This window comes from Protopterus annectens, chromosome 9.part0, assembly GCF_019279795.1.
Source record: "Protopterus annectens isolate FY-2018-M chromosome 9.part0, PAN1.0, whole genome shotgun sequence".
NCBI classification, from domain to species: domain Eukaryota; kingdom Metazoa; phylum Chordata; order Ceratodontiformes; family Protopteridae; genus Protopterus; species Protopterus annectens.
In genome coordinates this window covers 479,872,813-479,892,111 of record NC_056743.1, presented here as the reverse complement: position 1 = coordinate 479,892,111, position 19,299 = coordinate 479,872,813, and the positions used below count along the sequence as shown (strand labels likewise).

Sequence of the window (19,299 nt, the reverse complement as noted above, 5' to 3'; positions counted from 1 at the left end):
AAAAAGTAACTGAGCCTGTTACCATTTCAAAGCTATTAAGTTTGTATTGGCCTTGCCCCTTTGAATCCCATTCACCAGCTTAATAAACAGTACTGCTTAATAAGTTTTAAAGAACAATTTTATCTTTTTCGAAGAGGAGGTGTTCAAACAAACCAAAGATGTTGCTATGAGTGCTGTCTGCGCCCTTATCTTTGTTAACCTGGTTATGTTAACTTGGGAAAGAGCTTTTTTTATTTAAATTTAAGTTCCATCAATTTTGTAAACACGATCTTCGTTATATGGATGACATCTTTATTTTGTGGATGGGTTCTTTTTCAATGATTAAACAATCTGTGGCCTTTATTTTACAGTTCACCTATCAAGTTGGTGATAACCAAGTGAATTTTTTAGATACAACCATTTTCAAGGGTGATAAGTTTCAGTCTACAATTTACAGAAAACCAACATTTTCTAATGTGTATCTGCATTTTAAAAGCTGCCATCCTTTAGTGCAGAAAAAACACCTTGTAAAAAGGCAATTTGTTAGTTTAGCCAGGATAATTTCGAACCAAGCTATGTTTGATGTTGAAAGGAAGAACTTGGAAGACATGTTTATTAATAGGGGTTACCCCATTGACCTTGTTAACTTTAGTAATGAGATTTTTTTAAGTTGAGGTATGAATATCCCCCTTTGTTAGGAAAAGGGTTAGACCCCCTCCAGTTTTGAGACCTCCCCACAACTAATTACCTATGATAATTTAGAGGGAATTTACACTTGTACCCAGTCCATTGAGAATTCTCCTTCTGATCGATTCTATGAAGGGAATAATGATGAAATAATATTTCATTGTGCCTTGGTTTCGCAATATAATAGTGGGCTGCGGGTCTTCAAAGACATTATAAAAAAGAACTGGAATATTTTTAAGGCTAATACTAACATCTTTCATATTTTAGGTGAGGTGCCATGTTTTGTTTACAAAAGGGCCCATAATTTTAAAAATTTAATGGAATTCACACCTAAGCCTGTAGGAATGGCACTCCAAAAAAGGGTACCACATGCTGTGGTAGATGAAAATAATGTAAGTTTATTTGTGAGAACAAATTTATCCCTACTTTGAATCGATTAAAAAATGTTATAAATCCTGTTTTTGGTAACTGCCATAGTAGAGGGCTGGTGTATTTGGCCACTTGTTCCCCTTGCCCAGCCTTTTATGTTGGTAAAACCAAACGGGTACTGAGAAAAAGTACTTATGAACACAATTTAGACATCAGTAAAGGAAATGTTCATAATGCATTGTTAAGACAATCTACTAACTGTAAGAGTTTTAAATGTTTTAATTTTGCTGTCATTGAACACATTGAGTATAATGTATGACGTAGTGCTTGGGAAAATACAAATAGATACAAAGATTATTATGGCAACTTAAATGTGAATGCTACCTGTCCCCCTGGAATTCATGATGTTGTTTATATTTTAGCAGTGCTTAAACAGAAAGCAGCAAAGCTGAAGTTCATCAATTTTCTTAACAGTATCTGGTATTGGTTTGCCTGTTTTTTCACCGTTTTCTTTTCATGTATTTTTTAAGTCTAAATTTGTAGGTTTCTTAATAGTTTTTATACTTGATACGTATATATTCCATTTACTTTGTGAATTTCACTTTTATACAGATTCTGATTCCCTCAACCTTTTGCCTTTATGACACTCAGTAGGTTCACTTAACCAGACAGTGCTAATGAGTCACCCCTGAAAAAAGGGATGTACTTACTGAGCTTACCCAGTTAAATGACTAAAACAAAAATGTGACAAATTACCTAATGCCCTATTCAACAGACAACTTATGCAAATACTCAGCCCATTTAAATCAAATCAATGGGAAACAGCAATTCTGAACTAAAAAATGCAAAATACAAATACATGTAATATGTGAGGGTTAGAATGAAATATCTTCGACTGTATGATTAGGGAACATAGTTTGTCTCATGTCTTTGGCTCTCATCCAGAAAGCCATCCCTTAAACCAAAAGTACAAGATATTTTACTTACTGCATACAAGATGATTGCCTGTAACAGTTTCTATGCATTACACCTGCGTAACATCTGAAACAGATTCGCTCTGCATCAGTACATTAATACAGTCAGCAATCGATAAATAAAATGTGTACTATGTATTAAAGAGTATCAAATAACACTAAACAATTCTGGGGGTCATTTACTGCTCAGTGCCTGTACTACCCAATACATGTAGAAAACATACGTCTTCAACTATTTTCTACTCTGGACTGCATATTACACATTACACAATCCCCCAATTCATGTTACTCATGTACTCCAATATTGTCTGAAGACCATCATGGATCAGTGCATTAGTGCAGTAAGCAAATTTAAATAATTTAATGAGTAAACGAATGACTGGTATGAAAGAAGACACTATGTGGTACTTCATAGACATAACGTCTGCCTCATTAGTGCCCCAAACTATACTGTATGACACAGAACAAAATCCCAGTTAGGCATTCAGCAAATCAGATGCACAACCCATAGATATCTGCAATGCAGGACATCTCATGGGTGACATTTCACACAGTCGACATGAAAAAGTTGCCCACTGAATTTTGCTTCTGCAACATGAACCATGAGGTTATCTATGTGCAGACATAAATGAAAGTCCACAGCAGCACATCTCCTGTCAAGGGATATAAAGGAGCACATTCCTATTTATGACAAAACAAGCTTCTAAATGAATATAAAATGCAAGCAATGTCATCATTTACAGCATCTGACATGAAATTGTGCATGAGGATCTTCATCTCTAGGTACTGTTCCTTTACCCACTTTATACACTCACATGAATTACTACACACTGGTGAAGTCATTAAATAAAAAGACTGAGCTCAAACAAAAGTTTAAAACATGGCACACAAACTAAACAACACGTAGTATGCTGGTGTCTATAAATTAACATGCCACAAACTCACCATCAAGTCAAAAAGTAGAAATAAATGATATTCACCAAAAGGTGCTCTGCAACCACACAGTTTGTCATTGGCAATTCAAAGTCCAGGTAATAATGCTTAGTGAAGGTGTGAAAAGCCAAAGCACAAATGTCCACAATGTAGACATTCTTGAAGAAAGCACATGAATCAGCCACACACCTCATGATATGGCCTTTAACACCACCATTATTCAAAAGAACCGATCACCATCTGAAAAAACTGTAACAGAGTTAGTATGCCAATTTGAAACAGTTTGCTTAGCTACTGCAAGCCCTTGCATCTATCCTAAAACAGAGATGTATGATTGCTCCTTCTCCCTGACTTCATGCAATCTCTTCAAGTAAAACCCGCACAGAAATATATGACCAAGGTGTGAAGGATACTCCATTCTTCAATTTTAGCCCATTGGAAAAAATAAAACGGGGAGGTGAACAGACCAATTTAAGGACAATTCTGTCACGACTTTTGGAAAGAAAAAAGGGTTAATCATAAGGGATATCAAATCTTTGTGAAAATCTAATTATGGTTCCCAAGAAAATAAGGGACTGAACCCTGACATTCTGTGTACAGAGTTGATTACTATCCAGAACAGCACCTTCCCTTAGACAAATGTCAGAGCAGGAGATTCAACAGGCCTGAATGAAGGCTACACATGCCTCTCAATCATGTAATTTACAGGTCAAACAGAACAGATGTCTGTAGCGCTCCTTTAAGTAACTGCATGAACAACAGGAGATTTGCCAGATGCCTGCTCCCCATCAAATATGACAGACAGAAATGACAGAAGATATACCCCTTGACTGCTGAATAATTGAAATTAACATTATAAATGTTTCAGAACAGAATCACCTGTAATCCAACTAAGTGAAATAACATGGCAAACACCTCCTTCCAAGAGGAGGACCTCTCCCATTCAGTAGAACATGTATGACAAACATTAGCTTTCCTGTGCTTCAATCAACTCTAGGACTACAATGACAAAGCTGAGCAGTAAAAGTCTAAAGCAGAAATAACATCCTGAGGTAGAGCCAGTGGTCACTTCAAATAGAGGGAGAAAATACAGTTGTGTACACCTACCATAAATGTAGATGTTCGAGTGTCTTCACTGTTGCAGTCATAACTGTAGGGTGTTCCTGCCGGCAGGCAGCCCGAGGTCGGCCAGAATTCCAAAGTCTGGGTCCGGCGTCAGCTGTACCAGCAAGTACCCTGACGTCAGAACGCAGAGGTATAAAGCCGTCAGCCGACGCCATCTTCTCCAGCCTTTCTTGCCCCAGATGTCAGAAGTCCCCAGTAAACCAAAAGGTGTCCAAAAAGGAAACACAAATACACCACAAAAGAAGTGGAAGAGGGAACAAACAAGAATAAGACGGGATAGGTGGGAGGGAAACACCGACTGCAACAGTGAAGACACTCGAACATCTACATTTATGGTAGGTGTACACAACTGTACTATGTTCTTCGTGTTTCACTGTTGCAGTCATAACTGTAGGGTGGAATCCCAAAGCAGTGGAAGAGGGAGGAGGTTATGCAGAAGTAGGGGCAGCAAGAAGACCCTGCAAAACAGCAGAGGCAAAGCCTGCCCTAGACTTAGAATACAGAGGGAGGTTATAGTGCTTGGAAAAGGTATGCACTGAACTCCAAGTGGCAGCTTCCAAAATATCTTTGGTAGGAACTCCTCTAAGAAAAGCTGCTGAAGTGGCAGCTGCTCTAGTAGAATGACTTCTAACAGTACCTGGAATCTGTTTCCCATAGTGAGAGTAACAAAACCTTATTCCATGAGCAATCCATTTGGAAATAGTTTGTTTAGAAATAGCCTTACCTAGAGAACTGGAGGCATAAGAAATAAGCAATTGATCAGATTTTCTGAAATCTTTAGTTTTGTCCAGGTAAAATCGTAGCTGTCTGTGTACGTCCAATGAATGTAAAATCCTTTCCCCTTTACTTTGAGGATTAGGAAAGAAGGTAGGAAGGTGAATAGTCTGATTTAGAGCCACCTTCAAAATCACCTTAGACATAAATGTAGGATTGGTCCTCAAGGAAACTCTGTCTTGGTGGAAAATAATATATGGTTCCACAGCCACGAGAGCTTGCAACTCTGAAACCCTTCTGGCAGAAGTCAATGCTAACAAAATAGCTGTCTTCCAGGATAAAAACTTGATATCTGAAGCCACAGCAGGCTCAAAAGGAGGCAAAGTAAGTTTCTCCAAGACATAGTTAAGATCCCAAGCAGGAACAGGAGGAGTTCTGGGAGGCCTTAAATTCTTAGCCCCTCTCAAAAATTGTCTCACCAATTGATGAGAAAAGATGGGAGGATCAGTGTTGAAATGAGCTGAGATAGCAGAAGCATGAATTTTGATGGATGAAAAAGAGAGGCCTTTAAGCAGAAGGTCTGAGAGGTAAAGTAAAATAGAGAAAATATGAGGCAACAAAGGGTTAGAACCTCGTTCCTGCATCCAAATATGAAATCTTTTCCATTTAGAAGCATAAGATTTCCTAGTGCTAGGTCGTCTAGCTTCTAAAAGAACATCCAAAACTTGTTTGGGAAGAGCAGAAGGTATCAATGGCCCTTGAAGAACCACGCTGCCAGACATAGGGTCTTGATATGAGGGTGTAGCATCTGACCCTGATGCTGGGACAGAAGAGAAGGATTCAGAGGTAGAATCCAAGGAGGTTCCAAGAACAGGTGTTTTAAAGTTGGATACCAAAACTGCCGAGGCCAATTTGGAGCTATCAGAATGATTATCTTGGGCTTGTCCTGTTTTATTTTCAGTAATACTCGAGGAAGAAGGGGAAGAGGAGGGAAGGCATATCCCGAAAAGTTCCTCCAGCTGAATGACAGGGCATCCACTTTCCAAGCTGTTTTGTGGAAGGACCTGGTGCAAAAGAGAGGCAACTGATGACTGAGATGGGATGCAAACAGATCTATCTGAGGACAACCCCAAACTGCAGCAATCTCACTGAAAAGGCTGGGGTCCAGCATCCATTCGTGAGGATCCAAAAGGTTTCTGCTTAAGCTGTCTGCTAAGAGATTCTGTTTTCCTGGAATGAATTGAGCTTGAAGATGCAGATTCAGATTCAAAGCCGTGTCCCATAAATTCATGGCTAGTCTGCAGAGGGGGTAAGAATGAGAGCCCCCTTGCTTGTTTATGTACCACATGACTGTGGTATTGTCTGTCCGAATCAGAAGAGGCCCCGGATTTAGATGTTTTTGGAAGGCTAGAAGAGCATTTTGAACTGCCAACATTTCCTTCAAGTTGATGTGCCAGGCTAGATGCTTCTTTGTCCAAGAACCCTGCTGGCAAAGATTTAGAAAATGAGCTCCCCAAGCATAATCCGAAGCGTCCGTGGTTATGGTCTGAGAGGGTTGAGGCAGACGGAAGGGCTTCCCTTCGTTTAAAGCACAAGCCCTGGACCACCAAAGGAACTCCTTCTGGAGGCAGGGAATCAGTGGAATCATTGTGTCCAGACTGTGGTAATGCTGTGACCATACACTCTTTAGGTACCATTGAAGTTTTCTCATGTGAAGCCTTGCATTTGGAATCAACAGGATACAAGAAGCCATGTAGCCCAATGCCTGCAGGAATTTCCTTGCAGTGAGCTGAGTTAAAGTAGCCAAGGTTTTGAAAATTGAGGCCAGCTGTAATTGTTTTTCTGGAGCGAGGAAGGCCCTTTGTAAGTTTGTGTCTAGAAGAGCTCCCAAAAAGATCATTTGTTGAGAGGGGACCAAATGTGACTTTTTTGTGTTCACTGAAAATCCCAGTATAAGGAGAAGACGTTGAACAAAATGCAGATGCTGAAGTAAAAGGTCTTTGCTGTCCGCCTGAATCAGGCAGTCGTCCAGGTAGGGGTAAATTTGAATCCTTGGAGTCTGCAATAAGCTACTACTGGAGCCAGGCACTTGGTAAAGACACTGGGCGCAGTAGATAAACCAAAGGGCAGTACAGAGAATTGAAAGTGCCTCGAACCTGCCTTGAACCTGAGGAATTTCCTGCGTTCCTGCCTGATGGGAATGTGTAGGTAGACTTCTTTCAAGTCCAATGTCACCATCCAAGCATCCTGGGAGAGCATTGGCAGAAGTTGTTGTAAAGTAAGCATTGCTTTCTTGGAACCAGAAATAGTCTTGAGTAAAAAACCTTTTCCCATCTCTGTAAGTGGAACAGGCTCTATGGCTCTCATGGCCAATAAGGCGCCCACTTGATTTAAGGCCTCTGACCACTGATGTTTTGGCAGATCTGGCCAACCGATAGACCTTGGCAGAGTATGAAAGTGGAATTTGTAACCTGTTAAAATCACATTCAAAACCCATTTGTCCTGGGTAATCTGAGTCCAATTTTGGTAGAAAAGAGATAGTTTTCCTCTGAGAGGGGCATCCAGGCAAAGAGGACCTGTAGCCCAGCAGAGGGAGTCATTGGGTCTTCTTCCTTTGTGATTGAGATCTGTCTTCACCCCTTCTAGGTGATGAAGCAGTCCATTGTCTGGACCTGTAAGAGGCCTGTGTCTGAGCTCGACCCCTGGGGCGTCTATATCTTCCCCTTTGAGGCCTGTCAGACATGGGAAAGGACCAATTTTTGGAGGGCCAATTCCTAGAAAATCTAGGAGGCTGAACCTGTAAGAAATCTTTCACAGTCTGCATAGATTTAGCTTTTTCTTCCATCTTTTTAACAACCTCCTCAGCCTTGGATCCAAATAAAACATCATGCTGAACAGGGGCATCTAACAGTTTAGCCTTAACCTGCTCAGGTAAATTCTGTTCACGAAGCCAAGCATGTCTCCTGATAACAGTACCAGAGGCTGCGGCCCTGCAAAAGCTTCCAAGGCATCAAAACCACAATGTAAACTATGTTTGCTAACTTGTTCAGTGGCATGCAATACATCCTGCAATTCCTTGTCCTCTGCACATGCAGGAAAGGTAGAAAGCCTTTGCTTTAAAACAGACAAAAGAAATTGCTGATACTTGAACATGTGAAACTGGCAATTTAAAGCTCTAATAGAAAGAGTAGCAGAAGTATAAACATTTTTTCCCCACCTGTCCAAAGCACGAGAATCCTTTTCAGAGGGAATAGGATTTTTAGATGAAGCCGCCTTAGCAGCCTTAGAACCCTGAGAAATAGTTTCAGGATCTGCAGAAGGGTTCTTAAATAAGAATTGATGGGAATCAGGGACTCTGTAAAATGTATCAGGCTTAGAAGGAGCAGGTGGTAAGGAATCAGGATTCAGATTAGCTTCAGAGAAAGCATCATCCACAATATCAAGTACAGGAGGAATAGCCAAAGGCCTGTGTTGAGGGAGAAAGAGAAATTCCCTAAGTCTCTTCTTAGAAGCAGAGTAATCCTGACCTTCCCAATGAAAATGCTCTCTCATCTCATGTAAGGTTCCCCCAAAAGAGAAATCTTCAGGGGGAGAAGCAGAGGGTATAGAGTCCTCTGCATCAGAATCCTCATAAGGAGGAAAAGAATAATCCTGGTCAGAGGAAGAAACAGAGGACACAGAAGCCTGATCAGAGGAATCATAAGGTAAATCCTGTCTAGGCCTTTTCTCAGGAGGAGGGTGAGAACCCAAAATCATTGTAAGCAAATCCTCAGCCATCCGTAGTAATTGCTTCTGGGTCTTGGGAGCTGTATCCGAAGCAACTTGAGAAGAAACCCTTGGCTTCACAGGAGTCTTTGACTTTGCCTTTGCCTTTGTAGAAATAGTGATATGAGTAGGCCTGAAAACCCCCTCAGAAGCCGGTACCTGCACAGCGGTTCCGGACCCATCTGAAGGAGTGACGTCTGAAGGTCCTGCAGCAGATAAAATAGTAGGCCTAGATGGCTCCCCATGGGAATCCGTGTCGGCCATCGGTTCCGAAGTGGCGGACGACAGGGGCTGCAAAAGCGCCTCACTGACGACCGCCGAACCCGAAGCTGGCTCCGGCTGCAACGTATCCTGTTTGGACCTCGGAGGCCTATCCTTGTCCTTGCGTTTCTTTTGAATTCCGGTTGTCGGTAAGGTATCCGACGACATCCTGTAATTGAATCGCCTACCGAAATAATTCAAGGCCCAATCGTACCTACGCTTGATAGTGCGTGAATTAAACCTGGCACAGAACTGTCAGCAAGAAACGTCGTGGTCAGGGCCTAAGCAAGGTAGACAGTAAGAGTGGAAATCTTTATGAGGTAATTGTTTTCCACACGATAAACAATTATTGACTTTTTCTGACATCGGAGGAACAAGAAAAAGATTCCCCAACGGGGTACTTAGCTTGAGAAGAGAAGTAAAAACTTCGGACCGACGACAATCAAAGCACGTTGTCCTGAATGTGCCAACCAACGACTTGCGAGCTGCTTTCCACCGCACGGCAAGAAAGACTGTAGAAGATGGCGTCGGCTGACGGCTTTATACCTCTGCGTTCTGACGTCAGGGTACTTGCTGGTACAGCCAACGCTGGACCCAGACTTTGGAATTCTGGCCGACCTCAGACTGCCTGCCGGCAGGAACACCCTACAGTTATGACTGCAACAGTGAAACACGAAGAACATCTTCCTGGGCCTACACTGGTATGGGTTTCTGTCTTACAAAAAACCTGAGGGTCTGAAACCCTTATCTTCCTGACCAGCAAGAGAGAACAATAGACTTCTCTTTCTAAATTTTACATTAACCACCCGAATTTTGGGTTAAGATGTGGAATAATATGGAAAGATGGGAAGGCAAACATGGGATACTATGGGAAAGAGATAGCATTCATTGCAGACTCTAAACTAAGTAAATCAAGAACAAATGTATTCTTCTGAGTGAAGAGTGGGTCACTATCCGGGATGCCCCACTCCCAGAAGACTCTTATTTGACAGAACTCATGATTCCTCAGCCTCAGACGTGGAATGAAGGTGCAGGTCAGGGAATCCACCAACATGCTCATATTTCAGAATGTAAATAGCTTGAAGACTGATCCCTCTGACTGAGGTCCACTATCAGTTATGCTTCACTTTGTGCATAGGGAGTAAATCACAGTACTACTTGCATGTTTACATATCACATCATGGACTGACAGACAGAAAAATGGGAAAGACTGTGGTTTCAGATCCCCTTCCACAGCTCTAAAGGCAAAAAACACTGCCCACTGTGCCAACTTTGGTGAAATTGAGCTACCCCTCTGAGAAGCCAAAGTTGTCTTCCCTGCCTGTTAAGTCATTAGGCACTCTGACCTTCCATGGTTTCTTCTGCATGAAGGAAAGACACGCATTAACCTACATTAAGACTGGTGTGGATGGTCCAACAGTTTCAGACCAGTGTCAACAGTCCAATAATAGGAGAAGATGTAAGTGGTGACTTTACAACTACTGATTATACAGTACCCACATCCTCAGGTGCACAAATGGCACCATAATGAATGCAGCTGTCAACAAGCCTAAAAGGCAATGAGACCATCCACTCTACACTCACCCAGGCTGCCAAAGTCAAGATTTCCTAGGCACTCTATGACAAACACAGTAGCATTTAAGGAAAGGGTACTAGCAAGGAATCCCTCAACAGAGTTACTAAGACGAGAATATGTGGAATCATTTCTCGTCCAAGTCACCACCACCACAGACTGCACCTTGGTAAACAGTCTATGTGTAAAGTAGAGACCAAATGCAGCACTTTAAAAGAAAATGGTGTCCACACAGAATAAATCAAAAGAATCACCTGTAAAGTCCATACAGACTAATGCCTCAGAAAGCATCCACCATGTCCAGCAACATCACTCAGGTGCCATACATCAGCAATGGCATGGCTCCCTGGAAAGTCACCAACCTACATTTGACAAAATGGGTGTGCTCTCTAAAGATGCCAAGTTTCAGTAGAAGATACAAGTTCCATTTCCTTTGAAAAGTACAGTTGTATACACTTACCATAAATGTAGATGTTCAAGTGTATTCACTGTTGCAGTCATCACATTTGGGTTATCTGCATGCAGTAGCCCTCAATCGGCCTGATTATCAAAGTCTTGGGTCCTGTGTCGGTTGCTATCTCATCTTCTATGACATCAGGTAGTCAGGGGTATAAAGCATGCAGCCGACGCCATTACATCAGTTTTTCTTGTCCCAGATGTCAGGTGTCCCCCTTAATGGGAAGCAATTAAATATATATATATATATATATATATATATACACACACACACACACACACACACACACACACACACACACACACACACACACACACACACACACACACAAGGTTATACTTCCAACAAAAAAGCAAATACACCAAAAAGCTTTTAAGTATAGTAAAGGAGAACAGAGGTATAGACAAAGGAAGTCAGGGGGCTGGAGGGGGGGGGGTAACCAGGACTGAAACAGTGAATACACTCGAACATCTACATTTATGGTAAGTGTACACAACTGTACTATGTTCTTCGTGTTTCACTGTTGCAGTCATCACATTTGGGTAGATTCCCAAAGCTAAGGATGGGAGGTGGAATTTAGATAGCATTAGGACCAGCTATAAGGCCCTGCAAGACTGCTCTGGCAAAGCCAGCTCTGGATTTAGAGAAAATTGCCAAATGGTAATGCTTGGTGAAAGTATGTACAGAACTCCAGGTATCAGCTTCTAGGATGTCTCTGGTAGGGACAACTCTGAGAAAGGCTGCAGAGGTAGATGCGGCCCTGACTGAATGGGGTCTAATCCCCTGTGGGATAGGTTTTCTATGGTGCTTACAGTAGAAATGAATGCAATGGCCTATATATTTAGAAATGGTTTGCACTGAAATAACCTTCCCCTCTGCCCGTGCAGCAAAAGCCACCAGCAGTTGTTCAGATTTCCTTTGAGGTTTAGTCCTGTCCAAGTAGAATCTAAGCTGTCTGTGCACATCTAAAGAGTGCAGTGTCCATTAACCTTTGTTCTGTGGGTTTGGAAAAAAGGCAGGCAAATGAATGGACTGATTAAGAGCCACACTGGATACCACCTTGGGCATGAAGGAGGGATTGGTTCTGAGGGACACCCTTTCCACATGAAAAGTGATGAAAGGTTCCACTGCCATAAGGGCCTGTAATTCAGATACCCTTCTTGCAGAAGTGATTGCCAAAAGGAAAGCCGTTTTCCAGGAAAGAAATTTTAAATTTGTAGTAGCAGCTGGCTCGAAGGGAGGAAGAGTGAGTTTCTCCAAGACAAAGTTAAGATCCCAGGCTGGAGTTGAAGCTCTCCTGGGTGGCCATAGATTTTTGGCCCCTCTGAGGAACTGCTTGAGCAGTAGGTGAGAGAAGAGGGGAGGCTCTGTGCTATAATGAGCTGAATTGACTGAGGCATGAATTTTGATGGAGGAAAACGACAAGCACTTATGAAGCATCTCAGTCAAGTATTGTAGAATCTGAGGTAAATTGGGCACTGCTGCAGTCATTCCTTGAGATTTGTTCCAAGCACAGAATCTTTTCCATTTTGCAGCATAGGATTTTCTAGTACTGGGCCTCCTTGTCTCTAAAATGATATCCATCACTGATTTACTGAGGGATGGTAAAGGAGAAATTAGGTAATTAGCCAGGCTGCTAGGGTCAGGGTTTGCAGCTGAGGGTGCAGAATCATGTTCTCCTGCTGAGACAACAGGGAAGTAGTCTGAGGCAGGTGCCATGGAGCCAAGTGTGACACACTGCGCAAGAGTGGGTACCAGTGTTGGCGAAGCCAGTCTGGTGCAATTAAAATCATCCTTGGCTTGTCCTGTTTGATCTTTAGTAGTACCTTGGAGAGCAGAGGCAAAGGTGGAAAGGCATAAAGTGATAGGTTTTTCCAGCTGAAGGATAGAGCATCCACTTTCCAAGCTTGCTTGTTGGGAATCCTTGTGCAAAATTTGCCCAGTTGATGGTTCTGGAGGCAAACAGGTCTATATCTGGACTCCCCCATTTACTTGTCAACATGTTGAAAATCCTTAGTTCCAGTTTCCATTCATGTGGGTCCATGAGGTTTCTGCTTAGTCCGTCTGCCAGTGTATTTAGTTTTCCTGGCAGGAACTGAGCTTGTAGATTCACTTGGTAGCTCAAGGCTGTGTTCCACAATGCCATGGCTAGTCTGCAGAGAGGGTAAGAATGTGTACCCCCCTGCTTGTTTATGTACCACATGACAGTGGTGTTGTCTGTCTTTACCATTAGTTGTCCTGGAAGAATGTGGTCTTTGAAGGCTGTCAGGGCATTCTGTACAGCTAACATTTCCTTTTGTTTTATGTGCAGGTGCATTTGATTTGGGTTCCATTTGCCCTGAATGCACTTCCCTGCCAGGTGATTCCCCCCATGCATAGTCTGATGCGTCTGTTGTTAAGATTTGTTTGGCAGAGGGTAATGTGAATGGTAGTCCCCTGTTTTGGTGGCAGGCCACTGCCCACCAAAGGAACTCTAGGCATAGGCAAGGTATTATAGGAATCATTGCTTCTAGATCCTGTGAATGTTGACACCATAGGCTTTTGAGATACCATTACAGTTTCCTCATATGCAGCCTTGCATATGGAATTAGAAGAATGCAGGTGGCCATGAACCCCAAGGCTTGCAGTATTTGCCTTGCAGATAACTGGGTTTTTGTGGCCACTTGTTTGAAGTAGGTTGTCAAATGAAACTGTTTCTCTGGCGTGAGGAAAGCCATCTGGGAAGTTGTATTCAAGCTTGCTCCCAGGATTATAATTTGTTGACAGGGTACCAGTTGTGATTTCTTTTCATTTATGGTGTACCCCAGACAGGTCAGTACCCTTTGAACAAAGGCCAGATGATTCAAAAGTATGTCCTGGCTTTCTGCCTGAATTAGACAATTGTCCATATATGGGTATATTTGAATATTTCTTTGCCTACAGAATGCAAAGACTGAAGCTAGGCACTTTGTGAATACCCTGGGCGCAGTAGATAAGCCAAAGGGCAGTGCAGAGAACTGATAGTGCATGTAGCCTGCTTTGAAGCGTATGTATTTTCTGCAAGACTCCCTGATAGGGATGTGCATGTATGCTTCTTTTAAGTTTAGTGTTGCCAACCACGCATCTTTGCCTAGCATAGGAAGCAGCTGGTGAAGTCAGCATCTTGAATTTTGGAATCACCAGAAAGGTATTTAGAGTAGAAAGGTTCAGGATAGGACACCATGTATTGCCTTTTCTGGGTACCAGAAAAAGTCTCGAATAGAACCCTTGTCCCTTTTCCTCTTCTGGTACCAAATGAATAGCCCCCATGCTTAAGAGAGAGAGTACTTGATTTTGGGCCTCTGGCCACCCACTTAGTATTGGTAAGGCGTGGAAGTGAAATCTGTATCCTTGGGGACACTATATTTAAAACCCATTTGTCCTGGGTAATGCGTTCCCAGTTTTTGGCCTGCAGACCAATCTTTCTGCCTAAAGGAGTATTCAGTTGGGAAGTGCTTGGAAATTTTAGAAGCAAGTCATTGAGACCGTTTTCCATGGGGGGGGGGGGTCTTACTACTCCCTGATTTGAGTGCGAAAACCCCCCACTTCTTAGTCTTGCGTATCCCCTGAGATTGAAACCTGGGGTTTCTGCTATGTCTGGGTTTGGTTTGAGAGGACCTTGAAGAGGCTGGAAAGGAGCAATTCTTAGAGGGCCAGTGCCTACTAAATCTAGGAGGCTGAACTTGTAAGAAATCTTTAACAGTTTGCGTAGCTTTAGCTTTAGCTTCCATCTTTTTAACAACTTCCTCAGCCTTGTTGCCAAACAGGCGGTCCTGATTTAAGGGAGCATCCAACAATTTAGCTTTAACATGATCAGGTAAAGATTGCTCCTTAAGCCAAGCATGCCTTCTAAGCACAAAACCAGTAACAGCAGCCCTGCAAGAGGCCTCTAATGAATCAGATCCACATTGCAAAGTATGTTTTCCAACCTGTTCAGCAGAAAACATTAAATCCTGTAATTCTTTACTTTCCACACAGTCAGGAATCAATATCATTTTCTGTTTAAGCAAACCAATAACATGTTGTTGATACTTTAACATATGAAACTGGCAGTTTAAAGCCCTAATGGACAACGTTGCAGAAGTGTAAACCTTCTTACCCCATCTATCCAGTGCCCTGGAGACTCTATCAGAAGGGGTAGGATTTTTAGCAGTAGAAGCCCTTAATGCCCTTGGGTCCCTGTGAAATAGTCTCTGGATCCACAATAGGATTTTTAAAATGAACATGTGTGAATCAGGAACCCTGTAGAAAAACCACTTTAATGTGAAGAGCAAAGCTTTCGGATAAAATCCTTTATCAATACTGAAAATACAAATGCAAATGCAGAGTATATATAGGTCTAAAAAAGTCATATGACCGGCAGCCAAGAAGTCACATGACTCAACCACTAAAACAAAACATGTAAAAATAAATAAATATGCAAAGCTAAAAATGCAACAGCATAATGCATATATGAAAACAAAAAACATTTATTTTTACATGTTTTGTATGCATGTTATGCATTTGTATTTTCAGTATTGATAAAGGATTTTATCCGAAAGCTTTGCTCTTCACATTAAAGTGGTTTTTCTACTGAGAACGTTGTTTGTCTTGCTGAATCAGGAACCCTGTAATATCTGTCAGGTTTTCTGGGAGCAGGAGGCAAGAAATCAGGGGTCAAACTAGATTCCAAAAAACCATCATCAACAATGTCTAGTACAGGAGGAATAGCTAAAGGCCTATGCTGAAGCAGGAGTAAGAAATCTCTAAGCCTCTTTTTTGAATCAGAAAAATCATGGCTTTCCCAGTGGAAATGCTCCCTTAGAGTATGTAAGGTTTCACCAAAAGAAAAATCCTCTGGAGGGGAAGCAGAGGGAATACAGTCCTCTGCATCAGATCCTTATAGGTAGATAAGGGCAAATCCAGATCATCAGAAGAATCAGAAAAATCAGAATCCTGGTCAGAAGATTCATAAACAACTTCCATCCTAGGTCTCTTAGAACGGGGAGGCTGGCTTCCCCTGATTAGATTTATAAGATCTTCAGCCATTCTTATAATTTGTTTTTTAGGCATAGAGGCCTAAGCATGCGGCCTGGGCGTCGTTTTTTTAGGCATGGTTTGAGATTTAGGCCTAAAAGAAAAAGGAGGTGTTGGTTTAATGTGCAAGTCCATAGGCCTGAATACACCCTCAGAAGCCGGTGCCTGCACAGTGGCTCCGGACCTATCCAAGGTAGAGACATCCGCAGGTTCCATAGTTGAAGCATCTCGCAGCATACCAGACTCCGAATGGATCTCAGCAGAGTCCTGCGAATCAGAAGTAGCGGGTATCAGGGGCTGCAAAAGCACCTCACTGAGTACCGGCGAACTGGTGACTGGCTTAGGAGAAGCGTCTTCGGCAGTTTTGGACCTCAGCAGCCTGTCTCTGTCCTTATCCTTACGTTTTTTCGGAATCCCGGTAGTTGGATGGCTAACCGACGACATTTCTGGAAAATTAAACTGAGAACTGAAATATTTAGAGGCGAAAATATACCGACGAAGGACAGTGCGCTGATTAAATAAAGCACAAAACTGACAGCACGGTACGTCGTGGTCAGGGCCTAGGCAAGGAATACAGAATGAATGAAAATCTTTATGACGTATTTGCTTTCCACAAGTAATGCAATTATTAACTTTTACTGACATCGGTAAGGAGCAAGAAAAAGTTTCCCCAACGGGGTACTTAGCTTTAGTTGAAGACTTCGGTTCTGAAACTCGAAAACAAAAATTTCAGGAGTCAGCCGACCGGCACTTGTGAACTGCTTCTGCTTTGGGCACCGCACGGCAAGAAAGACTGATGTAATGGTGTCAGCTGCATGTTTTATACCCCTGACGACCTGACATCATGGAAGAAGGGACAGCAACCGATGCAGGACCCAAAACTTTATTAATCAGGCCGAATGAGGGCTACTGAAAGCAGATAACCTAAAATGATGACTGCAATAGTGAAACACAAAGAACATCAAGTACAAGCAAGCAGATGTCCCAAACATAGGATTTTTATACAAAATATTCCAAACTTTGACCAGTGGAAAGATATATCCAGCCTTGGACTATCAAGAAGGATCCTTCATATTAGGTCAGTCCAACTGGGAATTTACAGAAAAAAATTAAAATGGCTACTGACAGTTCTATAAAAAAAAATCATCAGTACTTCACAGAAGAGCAAAATATTGGAAATGACATTTTTTGGAGTAATCAAGTAAATATTTAACTAAAGAATGGATCTGATGTTATACCACTTACATGGAATTCTCTGCCACTTAATATACTCAGCAAAGAACCTTTCAGAACATACTTATACTCTGTAAGAGTACAAGATGCTACTCCATTTAAGTAGTTTAACTAAAGAAATTATGTACTTTAGGACGTTTCCTTTTAATTAACTAAATTGTTAACTAACTGATCTACAGCATACTGTTTCACTACAAACTTCAATTAACATTTCAATAAAAGCAAACAAAACCAAGTTTCAGACAAAATATCACCAGTCCTTATTACCAAGAACTAAAATGTAATGATGCATTAAAAAAATAAATAATAAGAATAAAGTGCCATTACCAGTTGCTGGGTAACTCTCTCCACTAAGGTAGCAAAACAGATGTCATCACTTTCACGGTTGTCATACATGTATTTGATGAGCTTAGCAATACTTTCAGTGTCAGTTTCTGACTCAAATTCATAACCTTTACTCTCCTATACAGAAACAGAGAAAGACATTTATTTTATATAGTGTTATTTCCCCATTCACAGCTACATGAAAATAAATACAATACAGTAAAACAAATAATCTGCATCAAAAACATTCAGGTTATAAATGGGCAGTAAAAAAAAAAACAGAAAGAAATGAAAACTGGCATAAGAGCTCCATGTAAAGAACTTGGAAATAAAACAGTTATCCTCATTTAAGAAAAAAAAATTGTATGTTCATAAATAAATTACACTAGCCAAGCTGACAGTGCAAAGGCAGGACTGGTGACCCAAGTCTGGGAACAGACTTGTGTCACCCATAGGTAGGCAGGGGAGGGTAGAATGAAGTACCAGACAAACAGCTTTCCTATCCTGGAGGAACAATAAGGGGGGATCCTGCTGTGTGACCTCTGGTAAAGAACAGCAGCCTCACAGAGCATCTCAAATGTACATGAGGGGTTCGAAATAATGTCCTGACATCACTACACTATCTGTCTCCATAGTTTGGGACACTGATTGGCTGCAATGAGAACTACTGCTCTCCACTGAATCCCTCACTCCCCACAGACTAAACAAAGAGTACTGCTGAGGTCAACGTCCTGAGGAGTTGGAAGGCCAACCTGGCGAAGGGTCACAATCAGGAGTACCTGACAAGGAGCCACTGGAGAATTCAGGGATGGATGAGTATGGAAACCAAGAAGAACAGGCAGAGGTTATGCAAAGACAAGAAATAAATTACACAGAAAAGACTGCACAATAGATTTTCAAAATTACCTCATGATTCAACAGCTCAGTAGTGTTGAAAAATGGAGTCTTGACTGTAGCTGGATTCAAACAGAAAGCTAGGTCAGTGAAGAATCCAGCTCATGAAGAATGACAATGGATAGCTGATTCTGGCTCGCTCTTCATGGGGAGTGGCTAAATCTCCCAGATCATGCAACACCTGCAGCTCAGCAGGATGCTGACCTTTCGCATGCGGAACAAACAAGTGCCAAGCCCTAATAACAGGTACTCAGCATTCTAAACATGGTGTGGATATGTGGAAGCAAAAATACCATGATTTGGAGTACTGCTGGCACTGTACAGTGCTTGGAAACTGCTACAAGAAGGTAGTAGGACTCAAACATAAAAATAAGCTGACAGCTTGCAGTTTGATGCATTCCTACAAGCTCATCCATCCTTTGGCCGTGTTCTGGCTGGCTGCTTCACCTTGGAAGCCAGAATGTAGTTTTACTCTAGGGGGATGGGGGTTACTCATGCAGCAATTTGAAATGCCAGGGTAACATCATGACCAAAGGGAGCAATGATCAACAGAGAGGGTAACCAAAGGTCAACATATCAGCTAGAAGCAATTACAGACAGACATGCTTTATGAACCAGTCTTGTGTCAAAGGACTTGGCATTTAATCTAAATGTAGTGCATGGAGCACGGTGACTACACTCCAATATTCAGAAAAAGACAAACCAGCTAAGCGCCTGAGAGGCACAAGACCTAACCTTAAAAACTGTTAAGAACCCCCCACTAATGTTAAGATCGGGTCTAGCACCAAGCAGTAAAATCTGCCAGTACTGTCCAGCAAATGACAGCAGCAGAACAGAAGATTTGTTTCTGACTGCTGTCCATTCCAGTAATGTGTCCCCAACTTCCTCAATCAAATTTAGTTGCTAGGATAACAGGATTTGTGCTATCATCCATTTTCTGAAGGATGCTATTTAGTGACTTCAATCCTTGGTGGTTT

At 41.9% G+C, this 19,299-nt stretch overlaps 1 protein-coding gene across 1 annotated transcript in view; it reads right to left on the bottom strand.

The window, feature by feature from the left end:
* Positions 1 to 19,299, bottom strand: part of LOC122811285 (glutamine--fructose-6-phosphate aminotransferase [isomerizing] 1) — a 1,619,377-nt gene that overhangs the window by 1,144,621 nt on the left and 455,457 nt on the right. Inside the window, exon 6 of the mRNA XM_044083027.1 lies at positions 17,432 to 17,566. Coding sequence (XP_043938962.1) covers positions 17,432 to 17,566 — 135 coding nt within the window. The remainder of the gene's footprint in view (positions 1 to 17,431; positions 17,567 to 19,299) is intronic.